This window comes from Rhynchophorus ferrugineus, unplaced genomic scaffold, assembly GCF_030347505.1.
Source record: "Rhynchophorus ferrugineus isolate W39M unplaced genomic scaffold, kcgeb_rfMv2 rfM2, whole genome shotgun sequence".
Classification (NCBI taxonomy): domain Eukaryota; kingdom Metazoa; phylum Arthropoda; class Insecta; order Coleoptera; family Curculionidae; genus Rhynchophorus; species Rhynchophorus ferrugineus.
In genome coordinates, this window is record NW_027472581.1 from 66,820,603 (window position 1) to 66,834,099 (window position 13,497).

Consider the following 13,497-nt stretch of genomic DNA (forward strand, 5'->3'; position numbering starts at 1 on the left):
TAAGAAAACAATAAAGATCGTAATTTAATTGATTTAAACCCTAAAATTCTAAAAAACTCAAAAGAGTTCAAACTAATGTGGGGGAAAACATTTTATACTCTTCAGCTTCCTAATCTCTCAATTTACTTCCTATAACAAAAACATTATACTTGTATTTATTTCTAATTCTTTTTTGAACTTTTGGGAACGTGAACAATTTCTGCTGACTCCAATATTGAACTTGTGTCCATATTTTTCATCTCGATGGAATAGGCTAAATGATATGTGAATAAACAGATTTTATGTTAAAATTTACTTCTGGGTTAGTGCAAGATACTTTAGAAAACAATGCGTTTTATTTAAACCTGAAAATCCTGGAATTCAACGCGTTTGCTTCGATTTTACATTTAAACAAGTCATTTTGTCCGCAAATCCTGTAAAAATGAAGTCATAATAACACATTTCCATAAAATTATAGATAAAAAAAAACAAATATAACTAAAGATGTCTTGTAAAATATAGTAGGACCAAATTAAATAAATCTGTCAGTTGTTCTTGTTTTTATACCTTCGGCTCTCTGATTGCAAAAACGTGCAATGTGAACATGGCTACGATTAGACAGATTTAACTTCTTACTTTATGTGTTCTTTATGTGTGTTACTTTATGTAATCTATGTATCAGATCAACTTATGAGGAAATAAAATAGAACCAATAAAGATCAAAATTTAGTTGTTTTTAAACTTTCAAATTTGGCAAATAAGTAATTATGTTTACAATAATTTGGATTTCTTGCTTTACGCTAATAATTACTAAGCAAAATAATTGGACCGGGGACTTCACAATTTTGATATAATTATTCATTCTAATATATTTGACACTTTTTACGATAAATTATAATAAAAATTAGCAATTTCCTTGTATATTGTTAAAATTGATGTATTTGTTTAGTTGATCTTCCCGTATCATGACGACGGTTCAAAATGTGGTCCCCTTTTTTTGATTATTATCTCGTTTAATCTCATTGAGAGACGCCAGAGAACGGTTGTCACAGCTTTGTCTTGCGTGTATACTTGGGATTACTGTAGTGAGTGTTGTTCAGTGCGAAACAATAGTGCTATGTAACAGAGAATTTTGTATTTTAATTAAATTGCTGTTATTCACACCGACGTAGAATGAGGCGACCTATAACATTGTTTATTTTATCGATATTTTTAAGGTCAACGGTAAGTTCCAGTTACAAAACCTTTATATTTTTTAAAAGCAGGTATCAATTTAGTTATTTGTAGCTTTGGTGGTTGATTTAATGCGGTGAATTGGCAAGAAATGGAACTAAAGCAATTCTGTTTTTGTCGTGTATGATTTTAACCTTCTTTTAGCTTTTCTCAATAATTCTCTTCAAAATTGTAAGATATATATAATTTTAGGGTTGACATTGTCACTTAACGAGACAAAATGCAACAGTTTATTACTCAAAATATTTTTTATACTTAAATTACAGTGTAATTTATAATTACAACACTTTTTGTATACTTAGAAAGTCAATGTCTTTGAAATTTTAACTTAAGGTCAGTCAAATCTTAACCTAATGAAATATACTGAAACTACGACGTTCAATGACTTCATGAACCTCAATATATATATATATATATATATATATATATATATATATATATATATATATATATATATATTATAATCAAACATATATTGAGTATATAATACTACTTTTATATATAATATATATAATTATATATAATTGGTATAATATAATTGTAGTATTTGCCACGAGATAGTTATATATTACAAATTATCCAATAACAAACGATCAGGGATATTTTTATTAGTTCTCTTAATCAAAATATTAGTACTCAGATAGTATTTCATGAACATTGAGAGTCAAAACAGTACCTAGAAAAATATGAGGTAAACATCATTTACATACTATATTTGTATTTGCATGTATTTCGATCAGCAATAACAATTTGTGAAAATGCGAAATATCAATGTAATCAACTGTTAAATTTTATCTTATTTTTATGTTTTTATAAATGGAATGCTCAAAAACCCCTCAAAAAAGATATCTGCTGTCCATCACTTTTGGAGGGTAGGTCCTCCCTGATATCCTAATTGTTAATATTGGCTTCAAAGACTGAAAATTGAAGATTTTGATAGCAATGACAAAAAACGGTTGGAGAACAAAGAATAGTTCGAACCAATGATGAATCATCTGTTATATGTGATTGGTAACATCCAAAATGAGGGAAAACGGTTATCACACGAACTGGCTGAATGTATCATTTCGAGCTCTTAACGTCGCGGCATTTCACTGTATTTTCTTTTTTATATATATATTTTGAAGTGTCCTTTAACAAACTAGGGGTTTATCTGGACTGGACCTACAATTCAACGTGGGATCCGAACTACTGTCCTCGGAATTAAGCCTACTGACTGGCGAGTGACCAACTTAGAAATCATCCCACAATACCTCCGGTATTATTGGCGTTAGCGTCAGCTACTGGTTACTGGCGCGACTGGGATCATTTTCCTTGTGGAAACTTGAACTTTGAGCTTGAGGAAAACTTGAGCCTAGGAAAATCACACAAATAAAACAATCACAAACATAAATTTACGACCATCCCTCAGCAGGATTCGAACCCGCGACTGTCGCAACAGTAGGTGGACTGTCCAGTTGCCTTTACCACTGCGCCACCAAGCCGGCTCCGTATTTTCTTTGATGTATTGTGACTGACGATCAAAAATTGGAACTATTATGACAATCTTAAGCGCAATAACTCATAGGTTATTTTAGAAGAGTCATATATATTGGCTCCAGAGTGAATATTCATCGCCATATGTTCTGAGCTGTAAAAGCCGAATTAAACTGTTACTGCTTTGTCTACTGACGTTAATACACTGTGGCAGCACAAAGTTCTGTCGCACTTAACGTACTGATCAGACATTGAGCCTACTGATTACTATTTACTGAAATAGGTGCACCATAGATTGGCTGGTACACAGTTTATAAATGCTGAAGAAGTATAAAAATGGGTGGATGACTAACATCGTCCTTACAAAAATATTTTGATTAATATGTTTTTTATTAATTTTTCTCAACAAATGCCTTTAAAATCGACCAGAAAACATGCAAGCACCTAATAATACGTGTACAATAATACATACAATTATAATCTATAAGTTGAAATTACAATTTCCCAAATCGCTATTTCAAAAAATATTCTACACTAATCTAACTAGTTCATAAAATAAATTTCATTGATGATATGATAATTATTGTGATTGATGTATTTTTTGTTAAATAGATTGCGTTACATGTGTCCATTTATTATGCAGCTTTATGTTCAGATAGTGTCGATTTTATAACTCAGCAACTATACCCTCATTATGAAGAACTTAAGGACCACTTAACAATTGATTTTATACCATATGGAAAAACAATGGTAAGTAAATTTGTATTTTTGTTAAAATATTTTAAAAGAAATATCCTGACGATTTTAGCACGGCTATAATGCTAGAATTCAAAAATATATATTCAATTGTCAGCATGGAGTTCTAGAATGTAATGCCAACACATATCAGGCATGTGCTTTAGCTCAAGCAAACGATCAAGACTCGAAAGTGAAGTTTGTCAATTGTGTAATGTCAGCGAGAAATCCTGCTAAAATATCTGCTATAAAAAAGGTAATATTAATATAAAAATAATCAGTGTAAATTAATTATTCAGTTTGTACTTAGAATTAGTTCTTAAATGTAATGAAATCATTCTATTTCAGACTTATTTACCAATGTAATAGGTTATGTTCGTTGTAAGTTTGGGCTAATCCTCGATGATTTTTAAACACATTTTTCTTTGATATAAATGATAAAAATTTGTTCAACTATTATCGATGAATATTAATATGTACTGTGAAGATTTATTATACTCAACATTTTGTTATATGAGGTTTTGAAATCTTTGTTATATGAGATGTGGAAGAAAAATTAAATGCCTAGTCCTCTTCATAAATTATTTATCGACAGTAACATATTGTAAGCGAAAAAACATTGAAACAAATTGAACGATGTATTGGTTGCATGACAATACTCAGCAAATGGAATATGTGCAAAAGATGTGAATGATAGTACACTGTTCTAGTTGAGATCGGAAGCTCTGGTGCACTCACTAAACACGACCACACTGTACTCACTAAACACACAGCCTGATTAGATTACTCTCTAAACTTGTCGAAAAAGCGATATTACAATACAATGAACTAATTGTGAATGAATACTAATGAACAATTCGTTTTCCGTGTCAAACACTCAAGCCTTTATCAAGCCGCTCGCGTCGCAGCATCCATCAGGCAATTATAAAAGGTCGCAAACTGGAGCCATCTTTCTAAATGTATCCAAAACTTTTGACCAAGTATGACACAACGGTCTAATCTTCAAAGCAAAACAACTAGGTCTACTGGATGACTTAATTTTCCTAATCCACTCATACTTGGAAGATAGGTTCTCCACTCCAAAGCAAATTTCTGCAGGAGTCCCGCAAGGCGCTTCACTAGCCTTAGCTCTATTCAATCTATACATGGCTGATTTCCCACTTTTCAAACAATCAAATACACTATGCAGATCACACAGCTTTTTTTACGACCAGTTACAGTCCCGACGCCATCCGTAACAGACTTCAGGTCCAACTCAACGAAGCGATTGCGTGGTATAAACTTTGGCGACTACAGATATTGGCTATTCTGTACCATCATCAGAAGGACTTTCGTGTATACCACCTCCAAATTGAAAAAGTCCCCATCCCTTGGTTCCAGAAGGAAGCATACCTCGTCTCCAATCCGACCGCAGGTTCCAATGGTCAACCCAAATTCAGCACGCTATTTGAAAAGGCAATGGCATGTACAACCTGCTATTACCACTCCTATGCAGAAAAACAACAAACAAACGCGACTCTGTATAAAATGCCGGTCCATCCAATCTGCCTCTATGGAGCACAGGTGTGGTATGTCTCCGAGAGATCACTTGCTCTACTCCAAGAGTTCCAATCCAAAAAAGTCCGAGCGTTACTCAATGTTCATTGGTTTATGAGGACGCGAATATCCCCCTAGAATCAGGCATCCCGTTCGTGAAAAGCTTCACGAATATGCTCAATGTGACGTTGTCCCTTGGCGTCTTACAACATGAAAATAAGTTGATCAAATCTCTATCATCCATAAATCTCCGTAATTATACCAAATACGGCAATCCCAGACCCAGGGTCGTATCTCAAAGTTGAACCCGAGCGACATCAGCAAATGACCATTTGGTTCTAGCTGATCAATCTAGAAACAGAAAAAAAAACCAAACACAGAATCTTCTGCAGCATGACTTGGCTGGATTTGAAATACTGAGGAAGTGGTACCTAATTCTTGCAGCATATTATAATAAATATGGGAGAAGTTGTAGAAAATATCTTTTTAAATCAAGAAGCGTTAGTAAGATCAATTATTGGAAATTCCCTATGAATAAATACCATATTTACTTATTTATATTTACAATGTTAATTATTAATATTTTATATGTTTGGGAATCCTAAATAAAAACTTTGTAATGAGACTGGAATGAAATGATATTCTGTACAAAAATTGTCATAAATATAATTAAATACATTTTTATCTTGTAACCTTTATTATCTTTGTTCATGTATTTATAAATCATGATATCTGGACTATATAGACTAACATATAAGCCATGATAAATATATAAAACGCATTCAATTATTTGGAATATCTTCACTTGTAAATATTGCAAACTAATAATAATTATTATAACATCATATGTTTTATAAAAATTTATTTATCAAAAAACTGTCCTATATTCTTGGTACATTAAATTAAGATTAAATTAAGTTATGTACTGTCACTTACAAATCATATTGTAAATATTTAAATTATTGTGATATCCGCTTTCGTAATTTTACATCAAATATTTTAGTTTCTAGTTGTTTCTCATTTTCGAATAAAGGGTTATCAGATTATAGCCGCGGTTATTGACTAAAAGTAGCCAACGTTTCGTTGTTATTACAGACTGTTTTACTTTAGTTTATTAATCAAATTATTATATTAAAGCAAGTACTTATTCTGTCTGAGTGGGCTGGATAAGGACCATGTGTTCTCATGGTATGTTGAATTAAAAAAACCGTCGGGATGGTATACTATATAGGTTGGTTTTATAGCCGTTGTTCTTATAGAAATTGATTAAAATCTCAACTCTGTTGAATAAGCCTTAGCTCTGGAGCATTATTTTTGAGAATATAAAATCTTATATATTGGGTGTAAAAGCAATTCAAAATGTCGAATGAACACACGAAATTATTTTTTATCCAATGTTTCAAAGATCATAAAACTGGTTAGGTTACGAATTGGGCCTTATATTTAGTAACGAAACATTTAAAATAAAAAATATATATATAGTGACTAACAAATATCTAAAAAAACTGTGTGTTTTAATATCTACGTTTTATTTGATATTTTGTAACTATTTAATTTTAAATCAAATACTATTGTTTACTTACAAAAATATTAAGTAATACTCTTTAATTTATTATAAAAATATTGAACAATTCTTGAATTCCTATCACAAATACATTTTATTATTTCAGTGTACTGCTCATCTTCTCTGAATTATGAGTACTATTACGAAAACAGTTCCAAGAAAATGGTTTATCTTTTTATATATATATATATATATATATATATATATATATATATATATATATATATATATATATATATATATATATATGTTAGCGTTGGAAACTATCGACTGAAAATATTCGAAACAGTCGATAGTCAAAAAAATAGCAAATAGTCATAAAATAGTATAGTCATATAAAATAAAATAGTCAAATGCACGGTTCGACTGATTCTTCCCTTCGTGATGTCAGACGAAGATGTAGGAATTCTTGTCTATATAAATTGTGAGATAGGAAAATACGGAGATAGTTGCTTGAAGCAGTTAATTTTAAATGTGTTTATATTTTCTAATTGTAGTGTAAACAAGACAGAGATGTATATATATTCATTCACGTTCTAACTGTAAAAAAGAAAAAGAAAAAATATATTACTAATTTCTATTAACATGTAATAAATAATATAATTTTAAAGGAAGTAGGATTACTTTTATACTGAATTTTCTGTGTATTTGTAAAAAGGAATGGAATAATAATACCACAAATATTCTATCTTGTTATAATTGCTATTTTTAAATAACTTTCACTTGTTAAAATCCTGGATTTGATGGAATGTTAGAGTCCTCTTATTAACGGTATAATTAAAAATATCGTGGGATATCTTTCACCAGATAACTCGGTGGGCATTAACCTCCTCCTTTTTTTGAAGTCGGTTAATTAAAGGTATAAAGGTGGTAACTTGTACCAATTGAAAATCCACTGTAAACTATCAGATTCAAACTAGATATCATAGAAAGAGAAAATTTCAAGTTTATTAATGCATTTAAGTAGTTTACAATTAATATCAACTTGTTATATATATAACAACTTGTATATATAATTATGAAGGTACTAATTTACTTTTATGCATGTAATTTCATTAAATAATAATTTCAACAAATGAAACAAAAGCAACTGAATCGATTTTACGTTGTCTGAGATCAACTTGCTTACCCTATTCATTGTTTAAATCGATATTTACAATTCAAAAAATCGGTTTCTCGTTTTCGATTTCAGATCGTCATCCTTGAAATTGACATCTTGGAACAGCTTGAAAGAGATAACGTCAAAGCATTCATTCAAGTATTTTATATATATTTGAAAGTTGCGATTTAAGTTTGTTTTAAATTGCTACATTAAATGAATATGGAAAGATATTTTTTATGTTTGTTAGGAACCTTTCTCGTACTTATATACGAATGTTTAAAAAAAATTAACAAAAAAATTGAACCGACTTCAAAAAATAAATGAAGAACCTACTAAAAAGTAAAAAATACTCAAACTTAGATATTTAACAGCAAAAAAACATTTTAAAATGAAACCTGTACATGATAAACCTTGAAATAAGTAAATAACAATAAACAAATACCTTATTTAACCTATCTACTACACGTATTTTATATTCTAATATACACAATTTAGCTTAATACCTATCTAAACCTATTTATCTATTTACAATATTATTTTAACTATTACGAATTGATCATTTTGAAGTCGGTGCCGAACTCAAACAGTTATTATTATTATATATTATTATATTAATTTAGATTTGTTTTGTTGGTAATATAATTTTTTGTATATATCACAAAATTATGTTATTTTTGTATTGTTTGGGCTCGGCACCGACTTTCAATTTATTATTTTTATGTAGTTATTACAATGATTATTATATATTATATTTTAAAATGTTTTTTTGATATTAAAAATCCAAGTTTCATTATTTTTTTACTTTTAGTGTGTTCCTTAATTATATTTTTTATGCATATTTTAAAGCCTCCTTTTACCAACTATGGGTTTATCTGGACTGGGCCTAAAGTTTAACGTGGGCTCCGAACCACGGTCCTCAGCATCCAATCTTACCCAGTCTGGTTCCTGGCGTGACTGGGATCGGTTTCTTGTCGGATTTTACACTCTTGCCTAGGACAATCACAAATTTTAAACATTCACAAACATAAATTTACGACAATGCCCCAGCAGGATTCGAACCCGCGGCTATCGCAACAGTAGTAGGACCGTCCTATCGCCTTTACCACTGCGCTACCACGCCGTCATATAGTCTATTTATATATAACATGGTTGATTTTCCTGGTGTCCGGTTTTTGCTTCAACTGTATTTTTTACTGTTCAAAAAACAATATTTTATCAAGACGCGAAATTCCTTTTTATCCATTTTTTTCACAATAACAAAACTTGTTTCACTCAAAATGCTATAATTCATAAATTAATGATCCGACATCTGTCAAATTTATACACGCATCTTTTGAGGGTTAGGGCTAACTAAAAAACATATGGATTTAATTGTAGTAGCGCCATCTATATGTCAAGCCGAGAACTTTTCAATTGACCTGTTATTTATAGCGGAAAATTTATAGAACGATTATAGAAGGAAACACATGAATTATAATATATATAAATATATCTTTCATTCATCATTAATGAAAAATTTTCCATTTTTACAACAGTTAGTTTTCTAGTTCTTTATTTTCCAGTTTATTAATACACCAAAATATTTAATTATTGCATTATTCTGTATGTTATTATTTAGACAATTAATTATATTAAAAATACTATCATTTACTAACAAAATATTATTAAATTTAGTTAAAATAGAAGTACCTAATTGTGATGGTTAATGTACGGCATTTCTGGCGATTGGATAACATAATATAACAACAATAGCATTAATAACAAAGTATTAATATAACAACTTTTGGAAGTATGTAAAGGTTCTGTAAATAAAAAAAAGTTATTTATTTCAAATGAGTTATGTTCATCAAGTATAAATAAAACTATTTAAATCACAATTACGAATTGTATTTTGGTTAAGCAAGACTCTTATACAATTATATAGTTGCTCAATCTGAAGCAAAGAACAAACGTTCTCTTATGTTGGAGCTCATAAGAGTTTGCCTTAGGTTTAGCATTGTTTACTTTTAAAACACATTTATGGGTAAAAGCATTCTAAATGAACACTCACGTTCTGGAATTATTTTATTTTTTTTGCATGTTTTTAAATTAAATCCAATTTCGAAATTTAAATTGATTTTGATGATTGTTAGAATGTTTACGATTTTTTTAAAATATATAATATAATAATGTTTTGCTTATTTTTAGTGTGTCATTGACAGAGGATTGGATTTTGATAAAGTCCAAACCTGTACAAAATCATCCGAAGGTGAGCAACTTCAAGTCATTAACGGTAATAAGACATGGACTTTAGAACCTAACATATATGAAGTCCCTACTGTTATTCTTAATGGCGATAACCATATAAATGGTAACACGCAGGCTCGAGCTCTTGCTGACTTTACTGCGCTGGTTTGCAGTAATTTAGAAGAACCTAAACCGGAAGTGTGCCAGAAGAAGGGTTTATTAAGAAAGATCAAGGATTATTTTTCTTAAATTTGTTTTATTTTCCAATTGTTTTTGTTTCGTTCTTACTTTTTCTATTGTATAAAAGGCTAAGGTACTTGTATAATCACTAACACCAAAATCATAATAGAATTATTAAATGCGTAAGAGAGTAAAATATTTGTACTGAGAATGCCATTTCGGTCTCGAACGATTTTTATTTATATTAAACTCTGAGGAAACAAAATCAATAAATTTATTAAAATAAAAATATATGTCATAATGTTGAAATTAGACGAAATAAACTCTGGAACTTAATTTTATAAGCAATTATTAGTTGTTTTATATGGTGTTAATTATTTCTCCATCACTAGCATTCGATTATATTTTTTATATGGAGTAATTTTGTTTGTTTTTTTTTTTAAATATTAGACTTATTGGTCAGACTTACTGGTGGGCTCAGAACTACGTTCTTGGCATTAAACTTACCGACTGGCGAGTGACCAATTTAGAAATCATCCCAGAAGACATTCGATCTTATCCAGGCTTATTACTGGCGTGACTGGAAATATTTTTCTTGTTGGATTTTCCACTCTTGCCTAGCAAGATCCGAAACTCTCAAGTATCGCAATAGTAGGAGGACCGTCTTGTGGCCTTGACCATTGCGCCACTTGGTTGGCGGTAGACGGTATTAAACCTACCGAGTGGCGGAGTAATCAACTTGGAGTCGCGATGATAACGGCTTATTAAAATTATCGCTATTTTGTTTAAAACAATTTTAAAATGTATCGATACTTCGGATGGTTATCGATATATTAGAATGTATCTATTTATTCCGATAGGCTAAATTTCATAATGTAATTATCGCAGTAGTAGAATTGTCCTGTAGCCTTAACCATTACGGCCATGAAACCAGCTAAAGAGCAAATATTACATGAAATACCATTTCTTGATGGGAATTTAGCCAATTTAGTAAAATATATTTTTAAATTAAATAATAATTAAATATTATGGTTTTAAAATATTTTGGTCTCCTGTTATTCAATGTGTATTCGATGCCAAATAAGTTTATGATTTGTATCGCGACATCAGTGATTAACAATGATGATCTGATAATCTGCGATAGCCTGAATTTGCATTTTTGCTTTAATGTTATATTTTTCTTATCACTAAATTGTTTTCTCTCAGTTAAGAAACTTTATATTATCGCTTTGATTATAAAGTAGATTTAATAGTGAAGAATTTTTTTTCGTTCTGGCCTAAAACCAGGCGGTGGAATGCATGACGCATAACTGGTCGCAGAGACTTGCCCTGGAGTGACAAGTTGGACCGGGTTATGTGGGACTGCCTCTGGGCTTACCAATACACAAACCGAAACCGCCTCACAGTTGACCCCTGTGGATCTGCTACTGCATTAAATTTGGGGATATGGCATCCGCTGATCGGACAGCCGTTATTGGGCACGAGGACCCGGCGATTCTACTGATTCGCGAACCTGAGTGCTAACTAACTGTGCTAACACGACTGGGTACTGTCGTAGGGGGGCAAAAGTTATGACTGCAGCGATTGATAAGATCGTTTCAGCCTGGAAAAAGGGGGGGAGGTTATCGGTGACGCGGTGCTAAGCTCCCAGCATGTCGACCAGCTCGCACACAAGCGCGTTTTCAGAAGAACTTGAGCTGAGTTGTTGTTTGTGGAATTATTGAGATATGAGGTGCTTGATTTCTGGAGTGTCAGTTTCCCTATGAATTGATTATTTCTGACAAACCATGGAGCGTTTAAGATTCTCCTGAGGAGCTTATTTTGGAAAACTTGAAGCCGTTTGACCTGGTTGGGTGTAACAAACTTGAAGTAGACATTTGATGCGTAGAAGAGCACGGACCGAATAACATCTTGTAAAATAGGCTATTAGTATAGAAAACTTTGTGAGCAATCGTAACAACGAAACATTCTAACCTGTCTGAATTTATATTTTAGCAGAGCAGAGTGTTATAAAACCATAAAGAGTTGTTTCTATTAATTCTGGTCTTCCAAGTTCCATAATTTTCATTCTGTACATTTCTTCACATCAAACAACATTTTTCCATTGATTTATGTTACGTATACAGACGCTAAAAATTGAATTATCCACATTCTTAACTTGTTTAATTTTAAGAAATCTACTATCGTAGCTCATCACTAACTTTTATGGTGTGATTTTACTCTAATATGAGCAATAGCAGCTCAATTCTCGCTTTTGATTCCAAAGATTTAAAAATGGTGATTTTGTTGTTAAAGAGAAAAAAATTGAAAAAATTGATGAATTTTAAGTCTTATTCGACCTAGCTCAAGCTCAACTTTCAAAGAACTTTTAGATAGCTTAGCAGTTGACGAATACATTGTTTCCATAAATTTACAGTCGTCGAAAATGTCCAAAAGCAGAGAAGAGAAGGAGAAAATGGCCCCACACTGATTGGCTGAAAATGTTATTTTAAACTCTTTTAACATCGTGGTTTTATTCGTTGTCAGACAAAGAAAGAAAAATTTTTTATAATATATTTTGACTTGCAATAAGGATCTGCTACGACAATGAGAAGCCTAAAAGGTCATATGTTAGCCCAGGGTTATCCATATGTTATGACCACATGTTGCAATAGTTGTTGATACACTTGCAGCTTGCAGCTTGCATAGGAAGTTTTTCCATACCTAGCGTACTCAGCAGACATACTGGTTTATGATTATCATTTGTTCAAATTGATGCAGGAAGGTTTTGTTGACATGCTATTTCGAATTGTTGAAGAAGTGCGGAAATTGATTATTAAGAGATATGATTGTGTAGCTGCCAAATCAATATCGTTATTTCGATAAGGTATAGCCATGTTGCCAGAAGTTCCATCCTTCTGTTCCTTATTTAACATATCTGTTGATATAATTGTGATTCTGTTAGTGTAATATATAGTTGACTTTTTCGAAAAGGAAACATTGTTCATCAGTTGTATTAGTTTTTCACATTTCAAAAAGATCTTTTGTTTTAATTGATTTTAAGGTAGTGTTTCTGTGTTAAGTCAAAACACAGTCACTTTCAATTATATGTTTTATATCAGCGTTTGCACAAATAAAGCCAAAAATAACATTATACTATTATTAGTGATCGCTGTATGCTCGAGATTCAATTCAATTTTATTAAATAAATTATGTTTCTCGCATAATAGAATAAAAGAATTAATTCGTACTGGTAATTTATCTCAATTATTTTTCAATTAAAATTATTCTGAAATGTTACTTTTACTTAAGTTAATACTTACTTTGATATTTCCCCTTGTTAAATTATAAAATATATAATAATTTTGAGGTATATTCAAATAGTGAATTATAAATATATTCTGTATATGGTTTTATGCAACAATATACAGTCTATTTTAATTCATAAGCAGCAAAACAATATGTTTATCTTATAATATTTTATTTA

General features: G+C 30.8%; 1 protein-coding gene across 1 annotated transcript; it reads left to right on the top strand.

Annotated features, from left to right (window-relative positions):
* Positions 1–973: 973 nt before the first annotated feature.
* Positions 974–10,452, top strand: LOC143191267 (GILT-like protein 1). Its single transcript, XM_076396169.1, has 4 exons — positions 974–1,203; positions 3,301–3,438; positions 3,497–3,679; positions 9,813–10,452. Exons 1-4 carry the CDS (start codon positions 1,153–1,155, stop codon positions 10,098–10,100), a joined length of 660 nt encoding a protein of 219 aa, XP_076252284.1. The 5' UTR covers positions 974–1,152; the 3' UTR covers positions 10,101–10,452.
* The last annotated feature ends 3,045 nt before the right edge of the window (positions 10,453–13,497 follow it).

Excerpts from the sequence above, each read along its gene's own strand:
- LOC143191267 (XM_076396169.1), top strand. The coding sequence starts at position 1,153 with ATGAGGCGACCTATAACATTGTTTATTTTATCGATATTTTTAAGGTCA. Across the intron at positions 1,204-3,300 it reads CGATATTTTTAAGGTCAACG|ATTGCGTTACATGTGTCCAT; the intron begins GTAAGTTCCAGT and ends TTTGTTAAATAG. Across the intron at positions 3,680-9,812 it reads AAATATCTGCTATAAAAAAG|TGTGTCATTGACAGAGGATT; the intron begins GTAATATTAATA and ends GCTTATTTTTAG.